The 14,798-nt window shown below is 42.4% G+C and overlaps 1 protein-coding gene across 5 annotated transcripts in view; it reads right to left on the bottom strand.

Moving 5' to 3' along the window:
- The window catches only part of TTC7B (tetratricopeptide repeat domain 7B), a 245,935-nt gene that overhangs the window by 131,702 nt on the left and 99,435 nt on the right, over window positions 1-14,798 (bottom strand). For all 5 annotated transcript variants that reach the window (XM_058429401.1, XM_032179321.2, XM_032179322.2 and 2 more), the window contains 2 exons: window positions 8,206-8,269; window positions 4,259-4,396 (listed from right to left, as the gene is read on the bottom strand). In XM_058429401.1, the coding sequence (XP_058285384.1) occupies window positions 4,259-4,396; window positions 8,206-8,269 (202 nt within the window). The remainder of the gene's footprint in view (window positions 1-4,258; window positions 4,397-8,205; window positions 8,270-14,798) is intronic.

The raw sequence follows: 14,798 nt of genomic DNA, 5'->3' as shown, positions 1-14,798 counted from the left end.
TCTTCTCTCTCTCACAATTGACTGATGGTTTTATGGACACTTCTGTCCACAAAAGCTTCCACCCATGTAAAAGAAGATCTAGCAACGTTTCTGAGGCAAAGATGACTTGCTCACAGACAAGCCACAGGGTGATATGTGTAGATTGCATCTGCAAGGGGCACATGTAAAGTCTGCCAACAGGTTGTGGTGCTGACAATCAGGCCCCACACTTTCTTTCCAAGCTCCTCTCCTCCCACTTCTCCATGAGAGAAGCCCTGGGTTCCTGTTCCCTCGGGTCCAGTGCCTTCACAGCTCCACAAGCTTAAGGATGAAGAGGGTCTCTCTCCTCCTAGACCACTTAATGCCTATCAGGCCTTGAAGAGCCAGTTCATATATCCGTCATTCATAATCTCTTACTGGCACTCTCAACATATAAACTCTGCTGCAACTGGCCTATTCCATTCACCTGCCAATTAACATGCTTTGCACTATTATGTATTCTCTAATTTGATTATCTTTTAGTTTGTTTCTATGTGGTCTCTCTAATTAGAATAGAAATTTCTTGAAGGCAAAAGATCTTTTTGTATCCTTTGTTGCTTCCTCTGTGCCTAGTAACTCCTGTGTATACAGTGGTAGTAACTGCAGCAGCAGCAGCATACTGATGCCACTTAATGAGCTCTAAGTGCTGGGCTCTGTTCCGAGTACTTTACATGGATTAACAAATGTGTATCTCCCAACTGTCTGAGATATACATACACACAATTATTACCCCTATTTAACAGGAAAAGAAACTGACGCACAGGAGGTTAATGATGTGCCTAGGCTCACACGACTGGTACATAGCAGACCCAGAGCTCAAACCAAAGCTCTCTGACTCTAGAGCCCGTGACACACTATGTTGATGACCTGAGTTTGGGGTTGAGGAGGCAGAGATGGGTGAAGTGCCAATGGAGGACAGAAGAGAGATACGGGATATCCACAATAAAATGTGCAAGATACTGTCCCATTCAACAAAACTTACATAATGCACACATTTATTCATAAAGACAGATGTAAAGATTGCCTCTAAAATGTCAATGAGTAATCAACTATCTCAGGAGAGCTGGATTCTAAGGTACTTTTCTTTCCTTTTCTATATTTTGCATGTATTGTTTGATTCTCCAAGGAGCATGCAGGACTATTGCATATGGCGGAAAGATAAACAATGAAGTCAATTTCATTATGGGCGGAGAGGAAAACAAAACAAAAAGAGAAAAAAGAAGGAACAAGGGTCTGCCGAGTATTTCTGAACAGAAGGGTGGCATGTCTACTCCTGTGTCTCAGAAAGATCGCCCTGCTCACAGGGGAAGAAATGAAGACAGACAAATATAACATATCTCTAAGACAAATGATAATAACGATAATTGCTAACATTTATGGAGCTCAAAGAAAGGTAATATAGGAAGTTTAAAATCCAGTTATCCTCACAGCCACACTGTTCATAGTAGCCAAAAGGTAGAAACAACCCACATTTCCATCAGCTAATGAGTGGAAAAACAAATTGTGGTAGATCTGTACAATGGATAATGTGGATAACCTTGAAAACATTATGTTGTGTGAAAGAAGCCAGAGACCAAAGCCCAAATATTGGCTATTTATATGAAATACCCCAAATCAGTATCCATAGAGAAAAAAAGCAGATTAGTAGTTGACAGGAACTTGGTGGGAGTGAGAAATGGGGAGTGGCTGCTTAATGGGTATAGGGTTTCTTATAGTGTGAGGAAAAGGTTTTGCAATTTGAGGTGATGGTTGCACAGTGGTATGAACGTACTAAATGCCACTGAATTCTACACTTTAAAATGGTTAGGTTTGTTATGTGAATTGTACTTCAATTAAAAAAAAATCCAGTTACCCTTTTAACTTAAAGTCCTGAAAAAATGGAAAGGCAGATGAGGAGGGAAAAAAAATGGATTCAGAAAAACCCCAGTAAATGAGGAAATAAGACAAGTGGAACACCCAGAGTAGGACGTGGCCTCGGACAGAGGGAGAGAGGGTCTACGCTCAGCAAAGGGTGGACCTAACCCCTATCTTCAGTAACTGAGCTATCCGACCATGAGCCAGGCAGCCTTGAGATGCTGTGAGCTTTCTCCTACGACATCTACTGTTTTAGTCGGATGATCTGAGACAACACAGTTGGTGAATGCTCGCTCCAATTGCCTAAGTGGTAGGCACAGGCAAGGCTGAAGCCAAGTATCAGACCCCTAGATAAGGCATGCAGAGCTTGTGCTAGGCCCGCCCCCGTCAGCACATGGGCCTCAGCTGCTCGTCACACCTGGCAGCTCCAGGCTGGGGGCAGCTTGTCAGCAGGAGCCACACCTTGCTCCTGGCTGTATCCCTGGCCTTAATCAGAGCCCTTGGCACAGAAGAGGTGATAGTACATACATGTGTTGAAGAAATAAACATCTTCCATTTCATATATTTTATCAGTTGGTTGAGATTTTTAGTAGATAAAACACAGATACGGTACAAAATTCAAAAGGCTCTGGGGGATATAAAGTAATAAATTTGCCTTTCTTCTACCCTCCTATTTCAGCTTCTCCGAGGCAACCTTTGGCACCGCACCACCTTTTGCAATGTGACTAGGGGAGTGAAATTCTGACTTGCAAAGGTTCTCGCAACCACACTACCCAGTCATCTGGGAGGCAGGTCACCACCACGAGATGGGAGCTACATATGATATCAAGACAGAAGTCATCTGGGTGAAAACAAGGTCCTAGTATTCTGTGCCAGGAGCAGGCACAGGCCCCGCAGCCGCAGGTTGCAGAGGAAACCACCAGGGTGATGACCACCCCCTAGAATGTTCATGGAACAATGGGAAGCCCGGGGGCAGAGACCACCCAGCCAGTCAACAGGGCCAGACACCTCAAGCTCCTCACTCCTGTTTCGGGCCTAGGAGATTTCAAGCTGGGAAAGGCAACATTGCTACCCAATAGGATGGAAGTAGATGTGTGGGTACCACTGTCATCCTTGGACCTAGAGAGGTGATATGTGTTTTGTCTGGAGGAACAAATTCACCTTAAAGGAATTCAACTGTGAGCTGGGTGGCGTCCCCAGTGACAGGCTTTGTGGTGGACACAGCTGACAGGAACTTAGGTGGTGGGGAGAAGGGGGGTCCAGGAAATCAAGGTACCGGGAGAGGTTCGATCCATTTAGTGATGAGCAACCTAGGCCAATCCTAAGCCTGGACTGAGTCCCGGGGCTGAGCCGCATGTTGTGGGGGCATCTGCACACACTGCTTTGTTGGGCCGGATTGTGAGGCTGAGTAACCACTGCCCTGTAGAGTCACCAAACCATGGACTAAAAAAAGATTCAAGCCACACAGGCTCATCTGTTTCCCCAAGGTTCCTGCCTAATGTGGCGATGCACTGGCAGGCTAGAGGGTGAGTCGGGCACTTATCTGATTTCAGCCAATCTGTTACTGTATTTCATTCCCTGTCCTTGTGCCCAGAGGCTGTTGCAATGGGTATAAATTTAGAAAGAGAAAGATAAATAACATGGAAAAGTTCCTTTTAAAAAATAGGGATTTTTTTCTATTTTGTTAAAGAAAAGATAAAATGATGTTCTTGTTATTCTACCTTACCATGGTAGAATTTGATATTTTGGGCAGGAACCTAATAATGCATAACCATAGCCCAAGATGAACCAGCTTCTCCTGAAACTGTGAAAGAGTCAAGCCTCCATCCTAAGGGTTTCTTAGAAACTGAGGGAGTGAGAAGATGACAGTACCTTGCACAAGATCTGAAATCCATGAGGGTCCCTTCTGAACAAGCAAAAGACTCTAAAAGAAGACTGTCTCCTTTATATGAAATGGTCTACACCAGCTAACATAACACTCTGTGCCTGAATTGTCAGGCCACTGGCAATTTCACTGTACACACTGATACTTTAAACGAAACCTGTTCTATGAGGAAATTAATATCACAGATGGGAGATTTTCAGTCGGTGGAAATTAACTGAAAGAGAAACTGCTTGAGAAATGTTTGCCTTCCCTCACACACAAACTCACAGCCCGGTGGGTTATGGAACCCTTATGGTAAAAGACTAGATCAATTCCACCACCTAATCATTTAGCCCAAGGCCCATTCTACAGGGGAGAAAACCAAAGTGAAGTGACTGGCCCAAGATCACGTGGCTGCCACTAATAGAGGGGGGCCCAGGACCAGGTCTCACAGCACTTCCCTGGGGTCACCGTGCAACTGCCACCCACCATCTGGATGTCAACCAGACTCAGCAGCTGTACCTCTGACAGCATCTCATACTGGCCTCTTCTTCCAAGAGCAATGGTAAGTAAGTCATAGACCACAGACGCGCTCTGCAGACTGATGAGGCGGTCACTCTTGTGTTCAGGTATCCTGCTCAGCACAGCATCCCGGTTGGCCTGAAAAAACACGGAAGAGAGAAGCAGATGGAGAGAGAACCGAGTACTGCATGGTGGGGAGGCCACGTAGGCCCTCCTGCCCCTACCAATTTGCCAAGGGAATGGAGACAAGGGTAGGAATGAGCAGAGGACTCTCATCTTGGGTTATTTATTCAAAATCCCCTGGGCACCGCAGAACATGATACACAGGATGATCCAAACACTGAAGTCCTGGAATTGTGAACCTAGAGGGCACCTGTACCTGTGGACAGGCATTTGGAGGAAGCCTTGGCAGCCGATACAATGTTTTCCCTGGGCTCGGGTTCATAGCCAGCCTCATGGAGGACGCAGCTGCACTCTAGAGCAGCCGAATCATCCATCAAGTGAGGCCCTGCTGAGCCTCACTCGTGAATCTGCTTCTGCTCTACATTAAAGAGTGGGAGAAAATTCCCAGTCCTGCATTTCCCAACACCCAATTGTGTCATCAAGTTCCATGAGTCCTACAGAGATATATCTTACTTTTCCTCTATCACCAAGCAACATTCAAATCCCTATATGACATCTTCACTTGAACAGAACACAAAGACGGATTCAATCTTGTTTAAGGAAGCACAACACAGATATATAAGAGAAAACAAGAAGAAAGCAGATTTTTACTTTAAAAGATATTAACACAGAGGACTCAAGAGAACATCGTCAATTTTCTATGCTTAGCACAGAAATACATCTGGTACATTCAAACTTATTAATCTCATCTATCCAGAAATCCAATGCTCTTTACAGCAACTTCTTCCCATTACTTCTAAAATTTAATTTCTCTACAGATTCCTCCAAATATATGACATGTCTGAGACTCAACAGCTAGCTCATTTTCCTTTTCTCACTAATAGGAAGTTCAGAATCAACAAAGTTAGATTTCGCCTGCCTTTTTCCCCCTGCTAAGTCTGCAGATCCATCTGTCTGGAGGAGCAGAGAGAAGCCCCCCCAGTCTTTCCTGTGAAAGTGGTACATGAGGTTCCGGGGTCACTTGTCCCAGCAGGCTGACGTTGCTCTTCCCCCTGACATTCAGAAAGGCCACACACACACCTTCCCTCTCACTAATGAGACAAAATGCATTTTCTTTGTGTGTGAGTCCAAGGCATTTACTTTTAGCCACCCATCAGTACTTACTCACTTTAAAACTCCTTGCTGTTAAATGTCAAAGACAAATAAGAATATATAAGACAGGCCACTTCCTACAAAGTGAGTCATCTCTTACGGAAACAAGCCTGCTTTTGAAGATTTCATTCTAAGTTTTTCTTGTTAGGAGTCCCTCTTGAGCCCAAAAAAAGCAGCTCTGAAGGAAACAGGGCCTGTTGCAAATGGTCTCATTTTATTTATTTGCTATATATGTTCCATACTGAGACCAATGCCTGGAAGAGAACAAAACAAACATACTATTTATGAGAGATTTTCAAGTTATACCAAATGCATTCTTTTCATTTTTAGAGAAAGTATCAGTATCTTTTGATTAAAAAGGTACAATATAGAACCTCAAACAGACCCACAAATAATAAATATCCCAGAATATTGCCTCGGTGGTAGTTCTGCAAATCAAGTTCTTATAATCCCATTCTCCTAGGAGAAACTAATTTGATTTGTAGTTAGAAAATAGCACAATTCTAAATGATACCTTGCAGGTGGAGAAGCTATGGACAAATTCATGCTTCTGAATTAAAGTCAGAACCAACAAAGAACACAATTTTCTGACATCCAAAAAACACAGCAATTTTCATTTTGGTTTTGAAATTGAGCACATTCATTTTCTGTCTAAAAACTAAAAAATCGAGAAGTCAAAGGATATGGAAAAAAGGCTTCCAGAGGCAACTTCATTTAGATTTCTACCTGCATTTTCTGAAATGATTTACAGGGAGGACATAATCATTTTGGTTAGAAACCTTGTCCTTCATATCCACTGATGACATCACTGGATTTCAACATCCCCTGAAGAGATTTTTCTGGAAATTACATACCACAGAGCCAAATCTGACTGTCTCAAAGGGATCTCAAATGTTTGAGTATTATTAGTTTCTATCACTTCAATTAAGAAGCAGGAGAGTTGGAGACATCATTCCAAAGACATCTCCACTTAGTGCAAGCATTTTAGAGAGGTGGCCATGTTTTCCAAATTGCAGACTGAACATACCATCTGACAATGGAACATAATGTTTTCAATCGGAATTGTCCAGGTAATCTGAAATGTACAGTCACCACGCTTTCAGAACTTTTACACCATAACCAACCAAGTTTGCCCAAAGGGAACTACCTGCCAAGGACCCAGCTTGGGATGAGGGAATGCTGACCAGGAGGCCAAGATGAGCTGGCTCCATGGATGACCTGGTGGGGAAGCCTGGGGAGACTTGTTCACTTGAATGCCATCAAGTGCCAGCCTGCTCACCTATGTGCTTCCCTGATTGCACCAAGGCAAGTAGAGAATGTAAATGACACCATCCTAAGTTACCAGCTGACTACTGGGCAACCTGCTTCCTTGAGAGGAAGTAAGCCCAATGACACCAAAGAGCCTCCAAATCAAAAGAGGTGGTAACTCAAGCAGACTTGCTCTTGTAAACATCGGTGGGCCATTCAAAGTTTTAATCAAAGGCAAGAGAGCTGCCCTCTCATGAGTTCTGGCCTCTTCTGACCCCTCCTTCTCTCCATGCATGTATGTTATTATGCTCAGACCCCATGTCTATACTCACCTCAGTCCATTTTATACCTCCCATTAAACAGTATGTGTGGGGAGGGCAAGAAGGGAAACCCCTTCTCTTGCTTTAGTTATGATTCCCTTTTCTCCCCTGGGCTGCCCCGGGGGTTGGCGGTAAGCGGTGACAACTATGGGGAGGGGGCAGCACAATCTCCTAGCAGGAACAGAAGACCACTGTGTGATGCACGCATTCTGCCTGCTCTGGGCCTCGGGTTCCTCATGTGTAAAATGAGGGAAGGGGACGTGAGCCCTCAAGATCTTTTGATTCCAGGAGCCCGCCCATTCTGCTCAGGTGCTCAGTACACATCACTTTTCTGCTAAGGAATTCACTATTACAACACACATGATCCTGAAGGTTTCAAGTCAGGGCCACAACGCCTAGTGATAGATACACAAGGCAGAAACCCAATAAATGATGAGTGGTGAAATAGACCTAAAATTTGATATCCTGGCCAAATACTAAGAAAATGTTTCAAAGGAATCAGAGGGTCTGGAAAAACTCCCTCACAATAGCAGTGACAGGGAACAGAAGTGAGCTCTCACAGCCTGGGACTTCACAGTGTTTGGCAACAGCCGGGAGATGGAAGAGACAACCAGGGCAGGGCGATGAGAGTTTCATCAAGCTCCTGCTGTGAAAACCAGAGCTTTATAGATCCAATAAATGACTTATCCTAAAACTCTCCCCCACTCCAGGGCAAATTGAGAGGCTTATAAAGGTCACCCTTTGGGGGCCTCTTTCTCCTTTTAAGGTTCCTCCCGTGGTCATTTTAGCTGTGGTTTACCTAGATACAATTGCATTAATGTTCAGCCAATACAGGGTGGATGAATGAATGAACTAAGATACCTGCTTCAAGATAGAAGATAGAGAAGCTCCAAGCTCCAGGCTAACCAACGGACATTGCTAGCTGGTCCAGGAATTAAGAAACAACCCTCTTTTTAAACCTCTACTGTTTTTTCCCATCCAGGTATACCCTCTAGAAAGTATTTTCTCTTAAGAAAAAGAGTCATGATACTGGCAGAATGGCCATACCAAAAAAGGGACTACAGGGCCAGGGGAAAGAACAATGTAAAAATACATTCCACTTACCATTGATTCGCTAATCAGCAATAACAACAGGGCTTCTTCCGTATTTTCTTGAGGACAAAAAATGCTGCAGTTGAAAGAAAACCGACTTTGATATATGGCAGTTTCAAAATAACACAAAATATACAAATACAAGCAGAACTGAACAGTAAAAGCTTCCAGAATTTTATATAATACCCATGAAAAATACTGTATAATTTGGACACTTGAATTAATTTGCCTATTTCTATGGTAATCTATGGAATTCATACATTTTAGCTATGCATTTTAGTGGTAGGCAGAAGGGTAAAGTAAAGCTGTAAAAACCAAGTTAAAAGCCCAAATAACATATGTGCATATTATAGAGGCAGAATTTTAGATTTCAATAAATTGACATTATCTACATAATACAAGCTTTCTCCTAAACCCATTACAGAGGTATAAATTGCAGGCATTTCATAAACAGTACTCTTCTTACCTCTTACCTGCTAACTGGCATATCTTATACTGTCGTTCAGATGAAATAAGAGATTATGAAGCAATTTTAGAGTTTGAATAATTTCTCTAATACTGTAAGAATTTAGTGGGCTATCTTACTTAGACACGTAAGTTTTATTATGGGGTAGCATGCAAGAGCTCTTATTAATCTATTTTATGGAATTTGGCTGAACTCCTAAATCTTGGATTAAAAGAAAGAGCTTTTTAAGCTCAATGTTGCTCAGGATTAGACAATAATAAAAACTCAGCAGAACCCCAATCTGTATTCTCTAGAGCCTATTTTCTGTGTTGTGAGCAATTGCAGCATTTCTTCTCCTGTTCTAAAGCTCTAGAATCCTTTGAGCAGAATTGTGAATGTTATCACCAATTGGGTCAAACTCAATATTTTTTCACGTAATGGAAGAACAGTGTGCAATAAATAAAAATGAATGTGGTTTAAAAAAAACTCCTAGATATTTTGAAGATGACTAAAAACAACTAAGTTTATGTCTTCCCAGGGATAATATTACAATCATTTAATTAAAGGGATTTCTCCCCCCCCCAAATAAAAGGCAAAAAGGCCGGGCGCAGTGGCTCACGCTTGTAATCCCAGCACTTTGGGAGGCCGAGGCGGGCGGATCACAAGGTCAGGAGATCGAGACCATGGTGAAACCCCGTCTCTACTAAAAATACAAAAAATTAGCCGGGCGTGGTGGCGGGCGCCTGTAGTCCCACCTACTCGGAGAGGCTGAGGCAGGAGAATGGCGTGAACCCGGGAGGCGGAGGTTGCAGTGAGCCGAGATCGTGCCACTGCACTCCAGCCTAGGGGACAGAGCGAGACTCCGTCTCAAAAAAAAAAAAAAAAAAAAAAAAAAAAAAAAAAAAAAAAAAAAAAAAAAAAAAAAAAGGCAAAAAAAAAAAAGGATTTTCCACATAATTATAAACATTTGTTTTCTTTGAAGTGCTGGCAACTTTAGTACTGCATCTTAGGATGATAAAGAGCAAGACAGAAGGAATACAGCGCCTGGTATTCTCGTTACAATGCTGACACCGCCAGAGGTAAGGAAGCCACCTGCAGGATGGTTTCTATCGCTCTTCTGAGGCTAAAATTTTATGAAAAGGCTGGCCTGAGAATGAGGAGCAAGATTCGGGGATGTGCAGTGACTTGCTTCAGAAGTCAGCTTCAGATGATCTGGGTTTTTCAGATGGGAAACTTCTTTCCCCTTAGATTCTGAAATAGAGCCTAAAGGCTCTGAATTAAGTGTCTCCCAAACAACCACCTCAGTATGTTGTTGTTGTTGTGTGTGTGTATGTGTGTGTGCGTGTGCATGTACATGCACACTCGTGCCCAGCAATCATTTCCTGATATCCTGGCTTGTGCTTACATGCAATTGGGACTTTGCAAATAAAGCAGTAATGTGAACCATTGTGTGTGTGTGTGTGTGTGTGTGTGCACGTGCACACCCATACGGGCACACCCATGCCCAGCAATCATTTCCTGATATCCTGGCTTGTGGTTACATGCAACTGGGACCTTGCAAATAAAGCAGTAACATGAATCATTTTTTTTTTCATGGCTAGCCGGTTCTGCATTGTCCACACCAATTGAAAAGAGAGACAGCCTATGCTAATTGTGACTTAACAGCAGTCAGTTCAGTCCATGGCTAATCTCCAAATTCTGTTTGAGCCATCCAGCCTGCTTAAATGCTATTTGTGTTATTTTTACCATAGTTGCTAACAAGTGGCACATTAACCAAATCCAGCTCCACTTCCTCTACCCTCCCTATTTGTGGCAGGCAAGGTGGGTACTGAGGAGCACTGCAAAGCTCCCAAGGCCAGCAGAAGTCGGGGGAGAAAAGGTCGTTTTAAGAGACATACCTAAACAACTACACATTGGAAGGCTCCCTCTCAATCATTATGAATTCTCTAGATCCATTTCCAGCCAATTCCTTCCCTCTTGTTTGCTCAGGGAAGCATGGATGGAGCTCAGGGTGAATGGGGCAAAACTGTTGGGGCCTTCCTTTTGTGGCCTTCTCCTCTTTGGGGCCCACGAGCCTCAGGGGGAGATACTGGGGTACCCAGGCCTCAGTCTTGAAGGGTGGGAAAACTGGGGTCCTAGATCCAGAGAAAGTTGTGTGAAGGGGAAGGTGGGGGACAAAAGGGGACAAGAAGAAAACAGGGCTCAGCAGGCATGATGACAAGCTCCCAAGAGCTGGCGGGCTGGCAAAGGAGGCGGCAGTGCGGGCAGCTGCTGCGCTGAGAATGGGAGGGTGCATCCTTGTCCCAGCCATGCCGCCAACTCACTGGGTGACCTTTAGGCAAACTGCCCATTTTCTTCCTTTGGATGAATTTACCAACTCATTTTCTGATTCTACAGAAGACAGGGAACAAGGGCGAGAATTCTCAGGTATAAGTAGTAATCATCATCTTGCCAGGGCTCCCACATAATAGCTTTTTCTTAAAAATTTCCTCCGAAAGGTAGAAACTTTACCTTAATGGTAGACACAATCATACAAAAGAAATTAATCCAACTTTACCCAACTGCATTTCATCTCGTCTGTCATCGTTAGCCATTATATAACTAATGACAAGTTGAGGTCTAAAGGTCACTGGCACCCCCTAAAACTCTATATTTAGGTGCAGGGAGGGCCTTGAACACTGCCAACCCACGAGAAAGTTGATTTGTAAATAATGACAACATCAACTCTAAGGTCTAGTAATGGTTCCTTTATAATTTTAATATGTCTGGCTGAGATACTACCAGGAAATTCCTGGAGAAACACAGCCTCTGAACCACAGCCAGCCAGATAAGAGCTGGGGCATGGAGGCCAAGAATGGCTGAAGTCCCACCCCGACTCCAAGTCACACTGTCTGCAAACATGCCAAGGCAGAATCTACTGTCGATCCCAGTTTTATGTGGATAAATGGGTACCAAAAAAGGAATAGGACTTAAATTGAAAATTAAGAGTGCATCTTGATTATGAGGGATCAGCTAGTCTGATGTAAGGACTATCGAGGCCTCACCACGCTTCCCTTTTGTGTCAATTCATATAGGTCAGAAATCTCCCCATGACAAAGAAAGGGTCCCTCATGCAGCCCAGTGCCGGTCCACTGGGCTACACTCTGCTGAGTGGGTCAGGTGAATCCCACATAGAACATCACCTTGCACAAGTGCTTCCATGTTCCTGTTGAGAGGATGGGTCTCTCCACAACTCCAAGGTGGGCTGCGTACACCAGAGGCAAGGAGATGACAGGCAGCCAGCAGTGCAGCTGGTCGTTTACACATCAAGAAGTCATCCTGACCCTTCAACATCCCTCTGCTTTCCATTTTGTTTTATTTATTTATTTTTGCAAGCTCTTGAGGATTTATTGTGTCCAAGGAAGGGCCTGGCCAGTGCCTGGCTCGGGCTGTCCTGCCCTCCCCAGCCAAGACCCCTCCATTTTCCATTTTAAACAGCATCCCCATCTTTACCAAAAACTCCTGGCAATCAGGAGGTTCAGATCTACACTCAGTATTCCATGATAATTACCTTTTCCGCCTAGACCTACAAAGGAGTTTAGACAATGCCTGGCACTCACTAGCATTCAATGAATCTTTTCATCATCTGCTTCTTGGCAATATTTTATCCAATATTAACCAGTATCCACAATAGCTGTTTTTAATCTTCTGCTTTACTTTGTGTTAACTATCTAGTCTAATGTGCATTTAATTATTGAAGCTACCTCAAATGCTTCTTACAAGAAGAAATACAATGGAAAAAAAAGTATACCTGACTGACGGAAACACACACACACACATATATATATATATACATTAAGAAACGTGTAGATGCAGGGAGAAAAAAGAAACATGTACAGGACTCTTCACAGAAGCACTGTTCCTATTAGCCCCAAATGGGAAACAACTCAAACTCACAACACAAGCAGAATGGATTGATATATTGGAGGACAGTCATAAAATGAAATACCTCGCAGCAATGAAAAACAGTGCTACATGAAAAAATGTGGGTGAATAGTTCAAATATAAAGTTAGACAAAAGAAGTTAAACATTAGAGAGTGCATATCGTATGATTCCATGTATATAAATTTCAAAAAGGGGCCAGACTAATTATTGCGACAGAAGTCAGGAGAATGCTGCCCTGGATGGGGGTAGTGACTGGGAGAGGCCACGGGAGGGTGTGTAGGGCTCCAGCAGTGTCCTTTCCTGACCAAATGCTACTTACATGGATATGTTGATGAACTTGGTGGAAGTTCATCAAGTTTCATACTTTTGATTTATTTTTCTCTATGTATGGTGTGTATCCAAAAGAGCTTACTCTAAAAAATAAGTAAACAAAAGCTGATACAATTCTTCACAGAAACCACCCAGAAGAAAAGAAAGCAAGGAAGCCTATGACAGGTGATCTCTCTTCTCATTCCGTCCAGGATTTTCTACCTTGTATTTCCTTTCAAATTCAAGATGGGCAGAGTGAGCATCTTGTATGCATTTGACGTTCAGGTCTCTTTGACCTGGGGTGCAGCTTCCTGGCAGGGCTTGTTTTTCAGTTATGTTCCATTACAACCAACTCTTCTGAATGGTCCTTGTGGTTTTCTGGAGCTAGAAGGATCTCTGCCATCTAAATTTTGCTTGACATTTATTATACTTCTCATAAGAGACTGTGGGGAAGGAGACTGTTAGCCAAAATGAGGTTTGCGCATTATCTACGGATTCCCTTTCCCACCTCCAAACTGGCATAACTGAATGGTGAGAATGTGCTTTCTGCCAATGTGGATGGGTCAGAGTCCAGCCTTGGTAAGAAGGGAAGCTCCAAACAAGAATAACTCCCACAGCTGTTCCTCTTTACTAATATTCTAAGAAGTAGAGCTCTGAACCCACAAATTTACAAAGCTAAAAACTGATGGTGATAAATGAAGGCATAGGATTCATGTAGAAATCGATGAAACAGAGAACAGAATCACAATAGAAAAAAGTCAAAACCCAAAGTTGGTTCCTCAAAAAGATCAACAAAATTGACAAAACTTTTAGTTGGACTGACTCTAAAAAAGAGAAAAACGACTTAAATTACTAAAATGAGAAATGAGAGAACATGACAACCAACCCTGTAGAAATACAAAAAAATTATAAAGGAATGCTATGAACAACTGTACGGAAGCAACTTTAGGTAATTTAGATGAAGCAGACACATTTCTAGAAAGATGCAAACTATTCAGACTGATTCAAGAAGAAATAGAAGATACAAATAGACCTATAATAAGTAAAGAGATTGAATTAGTATTTAAAAAAAAAAAAAAAAAAAACTTCCTACAAAGAAAGCCTAGGTCCAGGTGGCTTCACTGGTGAAGTCTACCAGACATTTAAAGGATTGATACCAATTCTCCACAAACTCTTTCAAAAAGAAGAGGAGGGAATAGTCTCCAACTCATTTTATGAGGCCAATATTACTCTAATACCAAAACCAGACAAAGACATCGTAAGAAAACTGCAGAGTAGTATCTTTTATAAATATAAATGTAAAAATCTTTAACAAAATATCAGCAAATAGAACCCAGCAATACTAAAAAGAGTATACACCATGACTTGGACAGGGATGCAGGTTGGCTTAATGTGTGAAAATCAATTAATGTGATACACCACAGCATTAGAATAAAGGACAAAACCCACATTATCATTTCAATTGATGCAGAAAAAGCAGCTGACAAAATTCAACACCCATTAATAATAAAAATAACAAACTAGAAATAGGAAGTCCTTTTCTTAACCTGATGAAGGGGATCTATAAAAAGCCCACAGCAAACACCATACTCTGTGAAAGACTAGATAATTTCCCCCGCCTGAGATCAGGAATGAGACAAGGATGTCCACGCTTGCCACTTCTATTCAATATTGTACTGGAAGTTTTAGCCAGGACAATTAAGGAAGAAAATAAAATGCATCTAGGTTAGAAAGGAAAAAGTAAAACCATCTCTATTAGTATTAATAGATGACACAATCTTGATATAGAAAATCCCCAAAAAACTATTAGGACCAATAAACAAATTCAGCAAGGTTACAGTATACAAGATCAATTGACAAAATCTGTTGTATTTCCATATACTTGCAATGAACAATCCAAAAATGAAATTAAGAAAACAAATGTAT

Source organism: Hylobates moloch, unplaced genomic scaffold, assembly GCF_009828535.3.
Source record: "Hylobates moloch isolate HMO894 unplaced genomic scaffold, HMol_V3 SCAFFOLD_16, whole genome shotgun sequence".
Lineage (NCBI taxonomy): Eukaryota > Metazoa > Chordata > Mammalia > Primates > Hylobatidae > Hylobates > Hylobates moloch.
The sequence above is the reverse complement of the archived record's forward strand: the minus strand, read 5'-3'. Positions and strand labels throughout refer to the sequence as shown.